Source organism: Psittacula echo (assembly GCF_963264785.1).
Source record: "Psittacula echo genome assembly, chromosome: 4".
NCBI classification, from domain to species: Eukaryota; Metazoa; Chordata; class Aves; order Psittaciformes; family Psittacidae; genus Psittacula; species Psittacula echo.
The window spans coordinates 118,460,971-118,481,418 of record NC_137738.1 but is presented as its reverse complement, the minus strand read 5'-3'; the positions used below and the strand labels follow the sequence as shown (position 1 = coordinate 118,481,418).

The following is a 20,448-nucleotide window of genomic DNA, read 5'->3' as shown; positions in this document are numbered from 1 at the left end:
AAACAGCCTCAAGCTGCACCAGGGGAGGTGTAGGCTGGGTATTAGGAACAATTCCTTCCCCAGAGGGTGCTCAGGCCTTGGAACAGGCTGCCCAGGGCAGGGCTGGAGTCACCGTCCCTGCAAGTGTTCACCCACCGTGGAGACGAGGCCTCAGTGCCATGGGTTAGTGGTGGCCTTGGCAGTGCTGGGCAATGGTTGGACTGGATGATCTTAAAGGTCTTTTCCAACCCAGCTGATTGTATGCTCCAGTCAGCTCTGCTGTGCTCTGAATTTACAGGATGCTCAATGGAATCACAACTTTTCCCCCTGCCCACCTCGAGCGCAAGGCAGGGTCCTGCGGGTGAACCGCTTCGCGGCGGGGTGGCGGTGCCCTCCCTCCGCTTCTCCTTCACCTCCTCCTCCTACTCCCGGGAGGGGCGATGGGACTCGTCCCCCGCTCCGCTCCGCTCCGTTCCGTTCCGCTCCGTTCCGCTCCGTCCCCAGCGCCGCTGCCGGGCTGGGCGCGGCGGAGGCGGGCGGGGGGGCGGTTCATCGCGGAGCACGTCCGCCCGCCCAACGGGAATTTCCCCCTGAAAAGGGCGCAGCCGGCGGAGGGATCGGCTCTGTCTGTGTGCCCGTCCGTCCGTCCGTGCGACCGAGCGAGCGACCGAGCGAGCCGTGCGGGGCCGGGGCGCGGAGCCCCGCGGCAGCGACACTGCGCCGGAGCTGTCAGCATGGCGGGTGAGCGGCGGGACGGGACGGGACCCAGCGGGGACGTGGTGCTGGGGGGGTATTGGTGTTAATGGGGGTACTGGTGGGAGCCCCGAAGGGAGCGGACCCGTTTTTCCCCGTGCCCCGCACCTCCCGGTGCCCCTGGGGCTGCGCCCATCGCGATGCGGAAAGCCGGGCCCCTCCGCCCTTCCTTTCGTTATTGCGACTGCGTTGGTGAAGAAACGATCGCTTCTTTAGGGGAAAGGCCGAGTGTCGGCTGTTTCTTATTTCTATGCTGTGAGGGCTGGTTGGCTTCTGCTCTTCCACCATTGACTTAAGCCCGCAGGCAGTCAGAGGTAGGTGAGTAACAGTGCGAAAGAGGGTGACAGTGCTCTTACCCATCACCCCAGCATCTGCTTTTGATTTTAAATCCACCTCCGTGGAGCTTGCTAAGTAGGCTGATGGAAAAAGTTAATGAAGAAATATCCCGGGGTTGTTGCGACAAGGTCTGACGAGGCTGTTGTGTTTCAGAATGGATCCTTTAAGTCTTCAAATGGTGCTGTTAAAGTGTTTAGGTGTTAAATAAGCACACAGGGCTCCTCTCTGGGCTAGGGACTTCAGTAGTCCAAAGACTGTGATGATCGGCACGATCCCGTTCACATAGGAACTTGCCTGCAAGAATGCAAATGAACAAGAAAAGGAGATGACATAAATGCAAAGTAACGTAGATAAGGGATCATACACTGAGTAATTACAACAAAAAGTACAATTATGTTTCTTTGGGCTAAATTAAACCGAATTTGTTAGCCTTTCAGATGTCTCTTTCGTATCTTTCTTAGAGTTTAAAAACAGCCCCAAAACTTAAGACTTGACAGTGTTAATTAGAGTAGTATCTCTAGGGAATGATGCTTTCCAGCCTCGGAACTGAGCGGTGTGTGCTCTGTTACTGCTTAGCAAAGTATGAACTTTCAGTCTGGCTAAATACATAGGTGTGTGAACTATCAACAGGGAGAGACAACACTGGGTTTGTATGGAGGCTTGTTTTGAACGTTACGCTGTATTTTATAGTGGCAAAACTGAGAGATCACACTTCTTTTTTCTTCTTCATGTCTTAATGTATTTTTGGTGTAATTAGGAACCAGATAAGGAATTTTTCAGTAGGGGAAGTTCATAACTTCCTGGTACAAGGCAGCTTTTGTAGTTGGCTTTTTTTTTTTCCTCTCTTTTGGTTGCTGTTCTGTAATGTTACGCTGGTAAAGAGGAAGTTCAGGAGCAGTTTGTCTCTGTTAGAACAACAGAAACTGCAGATTCTGGGTAGATGACTGCTTTCTAAAACAAATACGTTTACGCTTCCGGTTACTTCAGATGGAGCTGGAATGTGCTGTAACAAATCGTGCCCTGTCGTCTCTTTTTAGCCTGGGGTGCTGCAGAGGGTTGTAAGCATGTAGATTGTCTGATCTTGCTATTCAGACAGGGCTGTTGCTGTGGGGAGGAGGCAGGGTCACCAGTGACCCATACAGCAGCGACAGCAGAGCTGAAGGGCAATGCTGCTCCCATCTGTGTGTCGGGTTGTAGGGTTTCGGGTGATACTTTCACATCTTCCACAAAGACCCACAGCTCCTTTGCTTTCACACGCACTGATGTTGCTGGGTCTGCTCACAGGTACTCCTGGATTGTGTGAGAAGACTGCACGCTGTGTAGTTACTCCAGAGCCTGCTTCCTTTGAGCGGAGGAACCAAACCGAACATCCCAACCCTTGATCCTGCTGGTGCTTTGCTTGGCACCTCCTCCCTCAGGCACAGGCCATGTTAAACATTAAACCAGCCTGGGTTTCTCAGCGTGGAGAGGTCTGATGGAGCGTTCTTTGGAGGCTTTGGGATTGTCCTTTTGTTCCTTTTTGTATTGCTCAAAACAGATGAGAAGAAAACAGCCTTTGGCTCTTCAGTGAGCACAAGCTGGTGAACTCTTGGAGCTCTTCCTGCTTTTACTCATTCTCCTTGTGTATGTAATTGCAACAATAGGTCTCCTATATACTCTTAAATTATCTAGTGTAGTTGTATTTTAAGCAGTGTAGTGTTTAGCACTCAGGGCACAGAGGGAATAAACAGTTTTATAACAAACAGAACAAGAGGCAGGTTGTAATATGTAGCACAGTGTTTCTGTTGCTCGCGTGTGTGTAGGCAGTTACCATTAATTACAAATGCAAATCGAACTCTTAAGCACTTAGCTGAAGGATTAGCTAGGTTTCTGCTTTTCTTCCATTTCAGATGCATCTTTGAGTAGTTGGGGGCAGGTGGGTGCTGTGAGTGGCTGTGCATTTCTCTTCTAGAATTAGCAGGAGAGGTGTGCTCTTTGCCATCGCTCATCGTTGTTTGACAAACACACCAAGACCTGAAGAGGACAGGTCTTTAGCAACCGTGTGGGAACTGACAGGGCTCTGTGTGTGAGTAGAGATTGTGAAATAGTTAAGCCATGCCACTTCACAGGCACGCTGCTGGTTTACAGGAAGAGGGAACCCTGAGCAGCCCTCCACTTGGCTGCAGAGCGCTGATAATACCTTCAGTTCACACAAACACTTCTGTTTGTTCCCTCTCCACACAAAACACGATGACAGCGATAGTCTCAATAGAGATGATAGCGTGATTCTTAAACAGAGTGAGAGAGCCAAGGTAACCCCAAGTTTAATGTTTAATCTCTGGAGGCTACCGCGTCACTGAGCTTTACTTTCCCACAAGCACACCTGCTGTTAAGCCTTCAATGCCATTTGTTTCAGCCACAGCCCCATAAAGATCGCTGAGCCCAGGGTTTTAACTTAATAGGTGAGAAAAAAAAGCCCTCTATAAAGTATTAGTAGAGCGTGAAGGGAAATTATTGTTTCAAGCAGAGAGAGTTAAAGACTTGAGGTGATTGCGTTCTGTAGTAGTTTCGAACAGCGAGGCTGGTTTTGACAAATAGGTGATGTATGTGGGTGTACTGTGCGTCTGGTTAGCAGCTATGTAAGCGTGTGCATCTCCCGAGTAGGATGATTAGTAGGCACTTTGCTGCAATTTTGTCATTATGACTTCCAAAGTAGATTTTTAATTTAGTGCATGGGTTTGTGTCTGTATTTGTGACGTACGGTGTTACGTAGGAATGGGAAGGAGAGATTCTTCTCGCTCCTCAGCTGCCTGGTGGGAATGGGAAGTTGATATACCACAGTCACCCCTCACTGCTGGCAGAGCTCTTCTGTTTGGGCCACTGGGCTGTGCTGATAAATACAATAGCAGAAGTAAATCTGAGTGTTAAATAGCTGTACACTGGTGGGTGAACTTGGTTTTGTGAGAAGCTCAGGCTTCTACTCTCTTGTTGAAACCAGCTTTATGTCATTTCTAGGCTTAGTTTTTGGTAATCAGTGCCAGTTCCGCCTCCCCCTTTTGTTGGACTTGCTTATTTTCCAGGAAAAGGAGGTACGCAAAGCTTATCTGAAGGAGGGTTAGGTAATATCTGGGAAATATCTAGGAAAGGGACCATCCTTGTAAGTAAACCTACAGTAATGGCTAAGGTGTATTTAATGTGACTGCTCATGGTCTGTATTCAGAAAATGGCTAAAATCTGCTTGATGGGAGGTGATCTGATTGATGGGAGGAGATACTGCAATCTGATGAGTTGTTGAAAGGGATATAGAGCCCTAAACCACAGTTCTCAAGTGTCTGCCACCAAACACAGCCTGGAGTTGAAGTGCATTGTGCCTTCTTAAAAGGCATTCAGGTTTTGAAAAGGCACGTGGTGTTAAGACAATTCCAGCATAAGAGCTGCTTTCCCATGCTGCCTTCCCACAGCCGTAGGCAGGTATGTTACACTTGAAGTGAGCATTCAAGTTGGACCCAGGTGATGTCCTGGAGATGTAGTTCTTTCCATCCTTTCTCTACTAATTACTTTATCTTTTAGGGTATAGTGCTTCCCTACTTTGAGTATGAGCTGCTGCAGCACTGGAAGTGTTTTGCAATCAACAAATCCCAGGCTTTGTGTTGGCAGGTATACCTAAACCATTGGAGGTGCAACAAAAGAGAAGCTTAACTCCATAAACCTCCGTAATAAATAGAGTTAAGATTGGAATCCACCTCTTTGCCAAAGCACATATGCTACGGACTCATAGCCCATATAGCCCTTGGGCAAAAGGAAGTAGAGAATCTTTCACCCTTTTAGCACTTCCAATATATTTAATAACTATTTTGCTTATTATGTTGAAGTCCAAGCACTTTTTCTCAGTGCTTTACCACAGGATTTTGCCTGTCATGTTTGTTTGTGATGCTCAACCTGGCTTGAGTAGGATGCTATTATATGAAGATGACAGAGAACTCGGTAGATATTTCCATAAGCTACGTTCTTCTGATCGTGCAGCACCATGATGATTCAACATCTACAATATTTACTTACCCTCTGTTGTTTGTTTTTCACATGCCATCCCACTGTTGTCACCATTTGATTGACTATCCTGTTTGGTGTTCTCAGAGAGATATATTTAATAGCTTGTTACTGTCTGGCAATAAGACATCATCTGGCAAAGTTAATGTCTTTCTAACCCCCCCCTTGTTTAAGAGGTCACTTGTTTCTTATTCTTGGTTATCACTTGTGTTCCCTGAAAACCTCTCTTTGACAACTGCCCAATAGCTTTTACTGAGGTTTTGCTGTCTAGGGAGGTAACTGGAACTAGAAGTTAGCCCTGCGGGAGGTGGGCAGCTCAGGAGGCAGAATTCAGTATCAGCAATGAGGTATTTCCTGAGCTCACAGTGATGGTTTTCAACCCACAGGTTTGGCTTGGGTTTTTTTTTTTTGCATAATTTGCATAGTTTCTGCTTCACTATAATAGGAGCTAAATCAATGAAATCAACATCTTCACTTTCAGAGGAGGTTTAAGAGAACGTAGTACTTGGCTTCGAGACTACCTGTGCTTTGAGAGGACAGCCAGTCCTGAAAGTGTGTTACAATTAAAAACGCCAGCTATTCCCTCAAAACAGAGATTGCTTTTCTGCTGTAGACAGTCTTCTTTTATCACACGCATATTCTCTAATAGCTAAAAGAAGCTAAGTTCTAGGCGAGAGGGGAGGGAGGGCATAATTTGCGCATTACTTACAAGGCAGTGATACCTGGAGGCTTCATTTAAATCTGTTCTCTCCTTGCTCCCCACCTTCAATGTGTGCATATACCTAAATCGAAGAGTAGATTGTCTGAGAACGTAGACCAAGGGGACTGATGGTAATGTCAGTAATTCTTGTATCTTCTGCTGCTTTATAAGCTCTAGCGTATACTAACATTGAAAATGTGTTGGTTTTCAGGTGGCCCTGAGCCCTACATTGAAATATTCGAGCAACCCAGGCAAAGGGGCATGCGTTTCAGATACAAATGTGAGGGGAGATCAGCAGGCAGCATTCCAGGAGAGCACAGTACTGAAAACAACAAGACCTTCCCTTCCATACAGGTAAATACTGCTTTTATCTATGAGCTACCATTGCCCATGCGAACATGGTGCTGTGGCTGTTGTGTTGGTCTCGGTGCAGCCAATAGTTCTAATTTCATGTTCTGTTCCTCTTTCCTTGGCATGCAGATGTAGTTGCAACAGGGTGGAAAAAGAGCCATTGAAAGGTTTTGTTTCAAATTTACACGAAGAGGAGAATGTGTAGAGGTAGCTTGCAAAGTGCTAGTAGAGAGGGAACACTTGGTGAAGTAACTTGGTGAAGTTACTCATTGTCTGAGAACCCTTCATTATTAGCTTTTGCTGTCTGCGTGTTTGGGCTTCTTAGTTATGTGACTTGGGTATGAATTTTGGGAGAGCTTTGAAGGAGTTTGCGTTCCAGATTTGAGAAGGCTTTGAAAAGCTGCTGGGCACAACATGAAAGGAGGCACTTTGTACAGGTTGAGCAAAGAAAGAAGTGACTTGGAGCCAGTGATTTGGTGATCAGGCTCTGCAGAAGAAACTGCCATGAAGGATATGAAGTTAGAAGGGGATAGAAGTTTTAAAATGAGCTAAGAAGGAGAATTATGTGATCAGAGCATCTGCAATGAAGACGAGTAGGGTGACTGCATTATGGAGAGGTTGGGAAATCCAGAATGAAGGGATTCAGAGTAGCCCTAGCAGCTGTGATCAAAGCAGGGACTAAGGTACAGGCACTAAAGGTGGAATGGAAGCACTCTGGCAGTAGCTTTTGTATGTGGGGCAAAGGAATGTGTCAGAGACCCTGGAGAAGTAGGGTAAGGGAGAAGAATTTCTGATTACCTCTTTGAAGTTGTTGGTGTTTTCCTTGATCTCTTTCAGTTTGGAGAAAGTCTTTCAGAGACGAGATTAGAAGAGATAGCCCAAATAGAAATGGGAAGTGAAGAGAACTTGCCGTCTGGAAGTATGTTACAGTGCCCAGGAATAGAAGCTGTGTATCTGTTTGCAGTGCCTGCAAGTAGAGTAAAAAGAAGAGCCAAAAGAGGGAGTCTCTGGAATCAGAGCAAAAAAACCCCAGATAGAGAGGATGTGAAATCTGAAAAACAGGAGGTGTTTTAGGCTGAGTCATAGAAGTTATTTAACAAGAGGGAGAGTTTGAGGAAGATCGCCTTGGCAGTTGTGTCTTGAGCTTCTGCTGCATAAAGCAACTGTGGAAGCTGATCCAGGCCTGAAGCCAGAATTATGAAGGGAAGGAAGCAAACAAGAAGGTCCTCCCCTTGACTGCCACAGTGCCAGATTTGGGTATGGAATGCAGGAAATGGAGATCTTGCCAGACTCTCTTTTTTTCAGCACTCTGCCACTTGAACTACGCAGTCTTCTGGCAAGAGTAGATGCTTTCACAGACTCTCTCAGCCTAAGGCTGTGTCAGGGCACAAGCTGAATGGGCAAGATAAGCCCTTAATTCCTTTTAGCCTGGACTGGGCTGCACGTGAAGGTCAGCCTGATCCCAAAGGGAAGATGGGACAGGGGTAGGTGGCCATGCAGTCCTGACATGGTGACTGTTGATGACAGAGCTGATTGTTACCAATAGCAGGTGGTTTCTAGGTGAATTCCTGCCTCCCTGAAGCCCGTAGGAGGCTTTAGTGCTGATAAGTTGCTAGGGGAGTCCCCTCTAGAGATGGAAACATCAATGAGGATGAGAACAGAGAGGCCAGGAAGAGATTAAATTTCATGGTGTGGTTATGATGAACATCATAAGGGAGGAACTGGGGAATCAGAAGTGGTCAGATCAGGCTTCAGATTCAAGGGACTGGGTGTGAAATGAGAGAGAAGTGATGTAATAGTTGAGGAAGATGAAGGAGTGATGGAAGTTTGATTTTAAAGGTGAAGAGTAATGGTGACTTTTATGAAGGCCAAGAAAGGAGCCAAATTGGAGACTGAAGAAGCTAACATGATGGAAGCTAGAAGAGCACAGGTCAAGTGAAAGGTTTGAGATGTTGGCTGGAAAGGATATATGATGGATCCTTGGAGGAGAAAAGAAAGAGCTCAAAGAGGAGAGGAACACTTAGTTACAGGGCAGGGGAAGTGGAGGAGGAGAGCTCACCTCTGCACAAACGTGTGCCTGAGCAAGTCTTGTATTTGTTTTCAGTTGTTAAGCTTCAAACAAGTTAGGCCAAACTGTTTTTCTTTTCTTGTTTTTTCACTTACCCACACAACCCTTGGCGACTTCACTGGTAGCTGTCAGCGTGAGGAAAGACCTTTATGCACCTGAGAAACATGCATTGAATTAGGTTGGTGACTGTAGTGAAAGCTCTAGTAGGAGCTTGAGAATTCAGTGCCCTCCTTCTCGAATAGGGGATTGAATATCCAACTGAGAATTGATTAAAAACCCAGCCTTCATAGGGGGTTATGTCATGCTGTATCTGTTAAGATCCTCTTTCACTCTTTAGTGTTCCATGCACAGGTAATATCCGTATCCCTGAGGCTTTAGGAGTGTTTTCGTAAGGTCTTTGGAGCTAGACCTGCCATAGAATCATAGAACGGTTTGGGTTGGAAGGGATCTTAAAGCTCATCCAGTTCAACCCCCTGCCACAGGCAGGGACACCTTCCACTAAACCACGTTGCTCCAAGCCCCATCCTTCAAAAAGCATTTGTATGTGGTTGCCTATGTTGAATTTTGTGTCTTTCGTTGCAAGGCTAGCTATGATAATGAAATATGTCCCTGTATGTGGGGACTTTACTAGTCCTGATGTCTGTAATCTAGAAAATATCTCAATTTTCTTGCAGATTCTGAACTACTTTGGAAAAGTCAAAATACGAACTACATTGGTAACAAAGAATGAACCCTACAAGCCACATCCTCATGACCTGGTTGGGAAAGACTGCAGAGATGGCTACTATGAAGCAGAGTTTGGCCCAGAGCGGCGAGTCCTGTCGTGAGTAGTGGTGTTACTTGGGAGTTTGATTAACTGTGCTAATCTGATGTTTTAAACCTCTGACCAGTGAGTAAAAGAGCTGTTAGAATGCAGTTTCTGCTGAAGTTTATTAATCTATCTTGGGGAGAGGGCAGCCCCTCTTCGAAGTATTTACTTCCTTTTCAGTTCTTCTCTCCTCTTTGGTCCTGTTCTTTTCCGGTCACCCTTTCCTTTGTTCATTCTCCCAATGTCTGTCTCCTTTCCCTTTCTCCCACTTACTTGCTTTTCTCTTCTTCTTCAGTAACACTTATTACTCTGGAGCATGATTCTTTCCTACATGTGAAAACGATGAGTAATAGAATAGGTAACAACAGCATTAGAATTAGTACTTCACGGTGATTGGAACTGGATGATCTTAAGGTCCTTTCCAACCCTAACTATTCTATGATTCTATGATTAGGGAAGTTCACATCTTCCATGGGAATTACACTTGGACTCTGGAAACTGGTGGAGAAAGTTTGTACTGGCTGATTATCATGTCATTTAGAAGATAATGGTTGTGACACATCTAGGAACGTGTTAGTAGCTCTCACTGTTGTTGCTGGTTGGGTTGGGGTTTTCTTGGAGTGAAAATACAGGTTGTGCTGGGGCTCGGTTCTGTAGAGCAAGCAGGGAAGAGAAGGAAGTAAGGAGGATTCACGCTGTGTATGAGATGTGTTTCTCAGTGCTATTCAGAGGGATATTAAGAACATCTAAAATCCAGTTGTATTTGAATGGCATTTCCCATCAGTATTCCAAGTCTCATGTAATATAGTGAAAGCAGAGGAAACTGCAACAAATATCGAGTGATTTTTGCCGGAGAGGGGAATTGAGAATTGACAACCTGTTTGTGGTTCCCAGTTTGTGATGCAGTAAACCTGGAAGTAGGCTATTGCTCTGGGGGAAAGGTAACTGAGCTGGGAAGAAAATGAGGTAAATGTTTCAGTGTGTAAGTAGCTCTTACGCCCTGCTCTCAGGCTGATGTGATTCTGTTGATGTTAGTGAAATTACTCCGCATTTATGTGGGTTTAGTCAGTAGAACACTTATTAAAGGACTGAAGACACACTGTGTTTGAAGATGATGATTGCCTGATGGTGAAATAAATAGTTGTAGTAGTGGAGATGCTTCTTCAATGTACAGTCCAGGCTCAAGTGATCATGGATGTGCTGTCATGTATTTAGGTGACATGTAGCATGTTGACTGTACTATCTCTTGCTGTTACAGGTGCTAACAGTTTTATTACTGCGTTGTTTTTAGCTCGGTTCACAGTGTTATCCTGCTTGGCAAATGGTAGAAAAGGATTAGTAAATGTAATTCCTGTCACTTTTCCCTTACTGTTACACCTCTCTAGGAAGGTAGGGCTGTCCCTTCAGGCATTTAAACCTTTCACCTTGATTGTTGCAACCTCATCCTCATCGGCTTCCCTGCAAATAGAGTTTCCCTTCACCTTGTCTGAAAGGCAGTTGTGAATATCTCAAGCTGTTAATGGACCTTGCACCTTCCTCTGACCATCCATTCACCAGCTTCTCCTTTCTCTTGTCTCAAATCAAGCTTCCTCACTCAAGGTCAAAGGATGTCTGTGTCCTGGCCCATCCCATTTCCTGCTCTCAGCTCTGTGCCTTCTAATCTGAAGCAGAAAAGCCTGATTGCTTAACGCCTTTTCTGGTTACGTTACGTTCACCGGATACAGGAAGACACTGATTGTTTTTCCTCTTGACGTTCTGTTGCACAAGGCTGAGTGTGGAAGGATGAGGCCAGCCTGTAGAGCGGCTGCAATGCCAAAAAGTGCAGGGATGCTCTGCAAATACTTACCTGCAAATACTGGTTTCATTTCCTGGTACATCAGACCATGTTCTTTGACATAATGCTGTGTCTCATCATGCAAGACCCTTGTGATTGGTTGCTATAGCCATGAATTCTTCTCAGTATCCTTAGGTTATAAACACCTTGGTTTCCTACAAAACAGTAAGTGGTCTATATTCCCCTTATTGATATTGTGAAGCTGTAAGCTTCCATTGAGCTTGACATTGATGGGAGGAGGCTCAAAACATTCATATAATCATAGAATCACAGAATAGTTAGGGTTGGAAAGGACCTTAAGATCATCCAGTTCCAACCCCCCTGCCACGGGCAGGGACACCCCACACTAAACCATGACACCCAAGGCCTCATCCAACCTGGCCTTGAACACCGCCAAGGATGGAGCATTCACAACCTCCCTGGGCAACCCATTCCAGTGCCTCACCACCCTCTCAGTAAAGAATTTCTTCCTTAGATCCAATCTAAACTTCCCCTGTTTCAGTTTGAACCCGTTACCCCTTGTCCTGTCACTACAGTCCCTGATGAAGAGTCCATCCCCAGCATCCTTGTAGGCCCCCTTCAGATACTGGAAGCTGCTCTGAGGTCTCCACGCAGCCTTCTCTTCTCCAGGCTGAACAGCCCCAACTTTCTCAGCCTGTCTCCATACAGGAGGTGCTCCAGCCCCTGATCATCCTCGTGGCCTCCTCTGGACTTGTTCCAACAGTTCCATGTCCTTTTTATGTTGAGGACACCAGAACTGCACACAATGCTCCAAGTGAGGTTTCTCTTTGAAATGTTTCCAGCATCGGTACACTCATTTTTAACAAATCATTGGTTGCTTTGAGATGAAAGACCAGTGTGATCCGTAATTGGATCTGGATGTTTAAAGTCATTTTCCTTTTTGTGGCTGGTGACTCAGTCTTCACATTCTTCTCTTCGAGTCCATGTTGGAGAAAAGCCTCATACAATACTGGTGAGCAGGAGGTGTCGTCTCTTGGAAGGGATTCTGGCTGTTTACTCTTGCTGAGCATCCCAAATGGAGCAAAACTCCAATTTATTACTTGTTTTTTGAGGTTTTTTCCTGCAGAAGAGGAATTATTAATCCCAGATTTGGGGCTGCGCTGAGTAATGACTCTGCTTCCTGCTTGCTCAAAGTTCCCCCTGTAGTTCTGGTCAAACAAAGTGTTTTGTTCTGCCTGTGGTGTGATGATCTTTGTACTGCTGCCTGAACTCGATCAGAGCCCTCCCTGGCCAAAACATCAAGCCAAAATCATGGCTGTTGGAGCATGTGTGACTGCCTGTATACTCACATTCTTACTTCCTAGGTTGCTGTCCCTCCGCATGGATGATATCATAGGTTTCTCTTAAGTGTTTGTCATGTTTCTTCTCACTTCCTACTTCTCCCTCTCTCTTCTCATTATCTCGCTTGCTTCCTGTCAGCCAGTGCTATGTGAAACCCCACGGCCGTGCTGAGGTTCTTGACAGTTCCTCCTCTGATCCAGCCCTCTGTGTACTGATGGCTCAATAGACAATTTTGCTGTGACAGCATATGGTGGAGGAACCATTTATAACCTGAGAATGATGGGGCCTGGTTGCTGTTCAGGAGAGGCTTCGTTCAGTGGTTAAATGATGCAGGGTAATGGCTCTTAGGTCTGGTGTAGCTGGGTAGGGCTTTTGTTCAAGGTCAGTTCTGTGCATGTGCTTGCTTGATAGCTGTAATTTATGGTGGATGGCTGGGACTGGGGATGTGATATGGAACTAAGCCTGTTCATAGCCTTGAAGCGTGCTTCAGGCTGAATCTATGGAATACAATGGGTATCTGGGGGGAGAAAAAGTAATATGTGCTGTGATCAAGCATGAGAAAAAGTAATAGGTGCTGTGACCAAGCCCTAAAATAGTACTGCCCACAAGAGGAGACAGAAATAGGATTGTTCCTCAAGGTACGGTACAGATCTTGCATGTCAGTAGCCACAACATAAAACCAAAGTGCTATAGTGAGGTATGAGATGCTCCTGCGTTTTATTCTCCTCTGGGTTATCCTGTTGGGTTTCAAAGGGAAGCTTACACATTCCACTAGTGAATGAAGGTTCTGGAAGTGGAGCCTGAATGCAGAGGATGTGGGAACCTCTGGACGGAGTGAACTTGGCACAGGGAAAGGAGTTTAAGGGAATGAAACTTACCATGCTAGGATAGTCTTGTTCAGAGCAGAGAAGCATTGGCAGGGACAAGCAGTATGTTTAGGGGCATAAAGAAGTAACTTTAGCTGCATTAAGGAGTGCCTTTAGGTACATTAAAGTGGTTTTTTAGGCGCTTAGGCTTAGCAAAGAGCTCCTGTGGAGTTTCAAAGGAAGGGAAGTAGCTGGTGCTTGGGTAAAGCTGCCTGCTGGCGGGACCGTCCTCTGCGCTCATTGTAACCCCATGAAACACAGAGATTTCTTTTCATTTTTTCTTACTTCCTGCTTTACATCCACTCAGCTTTGATGATGTCATGGTTTTTCCATGTGGGAAGGAGAGCTCGCCTGGGACTCCCCCCACCTCCTGCATCGGGGTGACCTGCGCTCTTATGCAAATCAGGAAGAGCTGCAGCTCCTCAGAACTTTTCCATAACTATGCCAGGTTTAAAGACCTGTTTTGACTTGTTTCAAAAAAACCCCTTTAAAACAGCGTTTGAAATTTACATTCCCTGGTACAAAAGCAGGAGAGAGAAAATCCTGAACTAACGCGAATCAGTGCGTTTATTGATAGCAAAAGTAATTGCCGCTATAAATTACGCGAGCTCGCGTATTTAACTGTAAGCTCTGTCGGTTTACTGTAGAGTATCACTTTTAATACAGTAATATACAGTCTTAAGAATATGTATTTCGGTATTTTTATATAGATTTAATAAAGAATATATATTTAGAATTGTATTTTAGTATTTTTCACTGCTGTTTCTGCTCTTACTTCGGAAACCCAACATCCAGATCTTGCACCCTTCTCACAATAAGCTTTTTTCCCCACTTCTCACACTGTGTGTTACCGCACAGTGGTAATCTTCATTGTGGAATAGTGTGATGTTAGAAATAACTTGCATTAACTGTCATTAACTCTGTGAAGATTCCATTAGTTGCTGACATGCTGCCGCGTGTGCTTCAGTTTTCAGAATCTGGGCATTCAGTGTGTGAAGAAGAAAGACCTGAAGGAATCCATTTCTTTACGGATCTCTAAGAAGATCAACCCTTTCAATGGTGAGTGGAAATCAGCTGGGTCACTGTGAGGGTGGTGGGGTTCTGCTTGTCCTGCCTTTGCTTTTGTGGTGCAGCTTTATCTTTTCCAGAATGGGGAGAAAACAGTCTTCCCTTTCTGTGTCCCTCCCAGACTTCCCGCATTGTCATAACATGGTGAATCTCTTTGGATAGTTGCTCTTCTCTTTATCCCCGGCAGCAATGGGATAGCAGCAGAAACCTTCCCTGGAAACTTCTACAAGTGTCTCAGGAATCAGATTTCCCCTGTTCAGGCAGCTATGAGAATGAAAGACTGAATTAGCATCGCTTGTGCAACAACTTGAACCAATCTAAATCTAGCCTGCCACCGTCCCATCTCTCCTGTTGTTTGAACACTGATGTTCGTGACCCCTCAGCCAGGCACTTCAGGAGCTCATAGACTCCTCGAAGCTGCTCCTCACTTGATTTTAGAGCACAGGAGCTGGTAGAAGCACTCAGGAGCTCCATGGTAGTATTGGTCTTGAGCAAGTCTGAGGCAGATTGTGCTGCTACAGAGCCACACCAGTGAGGCTCTACCCACTGTAGCTGTACATGACCGCTGATCCGTGGGCTGCTCTCAAAGAGACACCCTGCTCTTCCCTCCATCCCTGCTCACACACTCCTACTACTTTCCTCACACCTTGCACAGAGCCTGTGGGGCTGCACGCACTCAGCAACTTGCTCCAGTGGAAACCAACTCACAAAGAGTGGTTTCCCCTCAGATCAGCTTGTTGAACCAATTCATCCCACAGCCTTAGAATTGCAAAGTTCAATGCAGAGATGGGGTGGGGAGCACACAGGCACAACTGGGAGGAATTGGATGTAAAGCTTAAATACCCCCAGACTATTAGCGAAGGCAGTCATGTATTTGCTTAAGTGTGCAGGAACTTGAAGGTCTTCCAAATGCTTTTCAATACTCACAGATGTGTTGTTGAATCCAGGTAAGACCCTTCTTAGAGAGCTGGGAGCTGGATTTTTGCCTTGCTTCAAAACACATCCCTGAATTGGGTCGAAAAGAAGCCTGGTGAAGTTATTACAGAGTGAGAAATGTTGTGGGTGTTTTCTTAATTGTAGAACAGCCATTTGGAGTCAGGCTGATGGTGCTGATGGTTCGTCTAAACAATAATCCTTGTTTTGGTATTGTATGCACAAAACAGCATCTGTAAAAACCCATTGTTACATGGGTTCAGTCATCCGCAGAGCTAGAACAGTTGAAGTGTTCGAATCGTGTTAGCTTGACTCAGCTCTACCTTGATTTCAATCAGAAAAGGGGAACTCTTCTCTTCAGCCCTCCTGGCTTTCTTTTACTCCATAAACAAAACATGCACTGGCATTTTCTCTTGATGTTGTGCAGTGAACGAACGTGGTAAAATCCCTTTGTGTGCGTGTATTTCACCAAAGACGCTTTAGCCACCACATAGCTCGCTCTGTTCCTTGCACTGCTGAGTGTAATAGTGAGGAAACGCTTAACTACAGCCATCTGACAGGAGATTTTCACAGTGGTTGGCACATAACTCCCAATGCACTGATCATTCTGGGGCTGCTGCAGGCATCAGAGCAGATCCGGGGCTGCTTCCCACCAGCCCAGCAGTGGAGGAGACCAGAGCCCTGCCCTGGCAGCAGGGAGAGCCTCACATGGGTGACACACAGGGCAGCTCCCTGCTCTTGGCAGGGGTTGTGCTGGGAAGGGGCCGCTGGCAATCCCCAGCCTATGGAATTGCCTTTCGGCATTGCTAACGTGTCAGCACAAAGCAGAGCTGCTTGGGAACGGCCTCCAGGGCAGTCCCACACGAAGCAGAGCCCAGAAAGGCCAAGGACCAAGGTCTAATAAAACAGGATTGGTGACAGGAATATAGGTGTACGGAATTGATCACAGCAGGGTTTCATTAGCAGCAGTCACTGTAATGTTCAGTGCTTGATAAGATTGAAGGCTTTACATACGGCTTTAGTTTGTTTTTTAAGGTCAGGAGAGTATCACTGCGTTCTCCAGGCTGTGTTGTATCCGTCCTGCATTGTGCTTTATTTGTGTGTCTTCAGAAAGGCATCTGAAGACACATGTCAGAGTTAGGTGCATCCTCGAAGCAGGTCGCAAGTTGGTGTTACTCATTTCTTGTATAAGCATCATGAAAGGAATCTCATGGAGCTCGAAAGCAGCCTTCGGGGTGTTTTTCTGTTGGTTGTCTTTGCTTTTTCTTTCCTAGCTTCTAGAACAAACAGTCCCTGTCCTGAGCCTCCTTTCAGGGCAGAGGTTCAGTGCTGACCCTATTAACAGATGCAAAATGCCTCCAGCCTGCCAGCATGGGTATTACTTGTCAGTGAGGGACAAAGTTAAGAGCAAGGTGTGGGTCCGCAGAGTTGTGTTCCTTGGGAAAGGGGCTGTCATCTTCCAGGGAAGCCCAGGTGCCAAAGACAAGTGGGATGCAAAGGGAGAGTGAGCCTTAACGCAAATCTTCTGGTGATGTCATCCCTTCCATCCTACCCTTCCCGTATACAGTATGGACATGTACTGAATAAGGGTCATCATCAGCAACGGTAGGAAGTTGCTTGGTCAAGATGTGTGGGCTTTAAGATCGTGTTCTCCAGCAGTCTTGCCTATGATGTTGACACAACTGAGGTCTACTTGTGAACCCCTGGGTGATCAGGAGTTGGCGTATGCAAACCGTGCTGTGTCCCTTGCTGGAGCTGTCTGATCCGAGTCGTGCTCCAACCATACCTGTAAGGCTGCTCCACAATGAATTCCCCACAATCAGCTGGCAGCTCTTGTCCCTTAAGTCCAGTGTAAGCTTTACAGAGTGTGTGCATTCAGTAGGATGCAAGTGGGATGGCTTGGACTCACCTCTGGGGTTAGCCTTGTTTGAGAGAGAGCTGCTGTTCCACTGGGTGTGTTTGTGATCTGTTGTGTTCACAAAGTACATCCATATGTATCCATATATCTACCATCCATACATACATCCGTATATTTTTGTCCTGTAATAAGCTAACCCATTCTAGACCTCTTGCTTGCCTCTCATTCCTGAGCACGCCATGGAGATGGCGCGCAGTAACTAGGACTCCTTGTCATGATGATGATGATATAAATAGCATCGAAGGAGCAGAGTTACTCCTCCAGTGGAGCTGGTCCACGTCTGCTTTCTATGGTGTTTGTTTTCTTTTTAGTAGCTGTTGAGTTGTGCCATATCCCCGTCTCCCCGCGCACTGTCTGATGTACAGCCAACTCCAATTAGAAGAGCCAGTTTTCAGTTAAGAGCTTTTGTGGGTGGGTGTGACTTGACAGAGAGACAACAATTGACTTAATAACAACCCGAGTTAATTATCAATGAGGGAAAGCCCTGAGCGTGTCCTTTAAATTTAGGGGGCAAACTGTATTTAGCAATGACAAAGGACCAACCTTTTCCTAGGGAAACGGGTGACTCTCAAGAGTTGGAGAAAACCCAGAGAAACTGCCAGATTTCAGGCATTGGATCAGGAGGGGGTAAATAACCCTGCCCGTGGCAGGGGGCTGGAACTGGATGAGCTTTAAGGTCCCTTCCAACCCAAGCCATTGAAGGAGATCGGCTTTCCCTGGAGCTCGGTGCCCATTCCTGTGTCTGCGCCGCTGCTGACGAGCACCGTGCTCTGTTTCCAGCTGCCTCCGCAGCCCTTCCTTCGCCGCTTCCCCTTTCCACCCGCCAGCAGCTGACCCGCGGGGGCTTTGTGCTCGTCACCGTCTCCACAACACCCCCAGCACCGCCTCCGCCGCGCTCAGCCCCACGCTCGCTTCCTGCACTCACCGCAGCAGCTTCCCTCGCTCCTAAAGCACCCCCTGTGCTCCGGCAGCAGTCACCCACATCGGAGACGTTCACCGGGGCCACTCATTCTGTAGGGAATGGCTCAGATCATGGAATCAGACAGGTTGGAAAAGACCTTCAAGATCACCCAGTCCAACCATTCCCCAGCACTGCCAAGGCCACCACTAACCCATGGCACTGAGGGCCTCGTCTACACCAGGGATGGTGACTGCAGCCCTGCCCTGGGCAGCCTGTTCCAATGCCTGAGCACCCTTTGGGGCAGGAATTGTTCCTCAGCTCCATCTAAACCTGCCCTGGTGCAGCTTGAGGCCGGTTCCTCTTGTCCCATCCCTTGTTCCTTGGGAGCAGAGCCCAGCCCCTCCTGGCTCCATCCTCCTGTCAGGCAGTTGTAGGAATGTTAGGAGAAACCTGAAACTTCTGTCCTTAAATTAAACCAATTTGTAACCTCCCACCTAAATTCCCAAGCTGAAAATCTTGGGAAGAGTGAGTTGCTATTGAAGAGGCATAGAACAAATCCGCTCGGAAAGCTGAATGTCCTGTTCCTAACGTGACATTAGCTTTTACCTTTGGAAGAGCCCTTTGTTCTCTCATTCCTCGTGCAAATGCTTCCTGCTGTTTGTGCTGGAAGGTGTGCATTAAGCTGAAGGACGGCCCCTTTTCAAATCGTTTAAAAATGAGAATTACCAGGTAGAGACACAAAAACTGCTGACTTGTGGTGTTTTTACTATGAACAGGATCTACTGAGCGATGCGGCACAGATCTCTGGAGGCTCATGTATATATTTGCTTAAATCTGTCCCAGTTTTACCTTTTTCAGGTTGAATTTCAAACAGGAAAAGAGCCCAGATTCACAAAACCATTGTCTAGACAGAACAAGGACTGAGGTTTGCAAGTGTCCGTTTGTATTCCCAGTTCTTGGCCTTTACATGAGGCCGGGCCCTCCACCTTCCATGCGTTTCTTCTGTAAAACAAGGGACTGTGTCCGCGGCAGTTCAGGTATTTGCTGACTGCAGGGTAACAGCTGGATTGCAGTCATTTGCACCGATAACAAAGCTTTTGCTTTATTTAAATCGCTGAGCACTGCTGACACGCGGTGTGTTTATGGGTACGGGCAAAGGCTTCTCTTTCCTGCAGAATTAATTGCAGCTTATCTCTTCATGGATCACAGAGGCATAAACCCGGCATGGGTGTATCGGGAGGAGAAGCGGAGCGCTGCCGTGGCCCTTCCCTCCCCTTGTTCCCAGCTTCTACCTCTCAGCAAGTGCTGGTAGATGATGTTTACACCTCTGTTTGTGTGGCTGAGCATGGATGTGTCTCGTTGCTAAAGCCCAGGTTCAAAGAGAGCACCATATTCCGCTTCTGATAGCGATGGACAAAAGCACACCAGGACATCTGCTCTTTCCTTTGTACTTTCATGATGGTAACTCACTTAGAAGCAGCACATGTAGCATTACCTGGCTGGTGAGGTCCTTTTCTGCTGTATAGAGTTCATCTGCAGGGGACACCAGGCGAATACTTGGGCTCCAGTGTGGATGGATGTAGGCTGGGGGAAGTAAACTGCACCCAAAATGCACCTCCCAAGCACCAAGAGGGACCTGACTGGTTGAACCTGGCACAGATCAGCACCACCAATGCAAGAAGAGGTTGTCAATCCTTCCTTCCACTGCCTCTGTCTGCTTCCACTGCTGTCTTTGTGCTGGGACTGGTGAGCATGGGAACCGACCGACCGAAAACACGAGGCTTTTCCTCTTTTCTGCTGACAAGTTAGTTCAGAGCCAGCCCAGTTCCTCGATCGGGTTCACCACATGAGAGCTGTGCCCAGCGTAAGAGTAGTGCTGGAAATGGAAGGTTGGGCAGAGCTGGTCTTTTATGCAAAACCTCTGTTAGAGACTGAGTTAAACTGAGCTAGAGCTGTTGGAGTGGGTCCGTGGGAGACCGTGAGGATGCTGCAAGGCTGGAGCAGCTCTGCTCCGGAGCCAGGCTGAGAGAGCTGGGCTGGGGCAGCCTGGAGAAGAGAAGGCTCCTGAAGGGGAGACCTGAGAGCAGCTCCAGTGCCTAAAGGGGCTGCAGGAAACCTGGAGAGGGGCTTGGGACAAGGGCCTGTAGGGACAGGCCAAGGGGAATGGCTTTAACCTGCCAGAGGGGAAACTGAGACGAGCTCTTAGGCAGAAGCTCTTCCCTGTGAGGGTGCTGAGGCGCTGGCACAGGGTGCCCAGAGAAGCTGTGGCTGCCCCATCCCTGGCAGTGTTCAAGGCCAGGTTGGACACAGGGGCTTGGAGCAACCTGCTCTAGTGGAAGGTGTCCCTGCCCGTGGCAGGGGGTTGGAACTGGATGCGGTCCTTTCCACCCTAAACCATTCTGTGATCAGTCGGTATCAGGGCTGAGGGGGTATCTTTGTACTCCAGGAGCAAAACGCTTGAGGCAAACCACGTCTGTGTCATCACTCAGATGAAACCCAGCTCCCAGCATACCCCTAAATTAAAAACCATCGTGTGCGTAAGAGCAAAGGCAGAGCACAGCTCACGGTGGTTATTAGTGGCCTGTGTTCCTCAGAGGTTTCCTTG

General features: G+C 47.0%; 1 protein-coding gene across 1 annotated transcript in view; it reads left to right on the top strand.

Annotated features, from left to right (window-relative positions):
* Window positions 1–593: 593 nt before the first annotated feature.
* The window catches only part of REL (REL proto-oncogene, NF-kB subunit), a gene marked incomplete at its 3' end in the record, with an annotated part of 32,734 nt that continues 12,879 nt past the window's right edge, over window positions 594–20,448 (top strand). Inside the window, exons 1-4 of the mRNA XM_080615973.1 lie at window positions 594–720; window positions 6,006–6,148; window positions 8,888–9,036; window positions 13,991–14,082. Coding sequence (XP_080472099.1) covers window positions 714–720; window positions 6,006–6,148; window positions 8,888–9,036; window positions 13,991–14,082 — 391 coding nt within the window. The 5' untranslated portion in view covers window positions 594–713. The remainder of the gene's footprint in view (window positions 721–6,005; window positions 6,149–8,887; window positions 9,037–13,990; window positions 14,083–20,448) is intronic.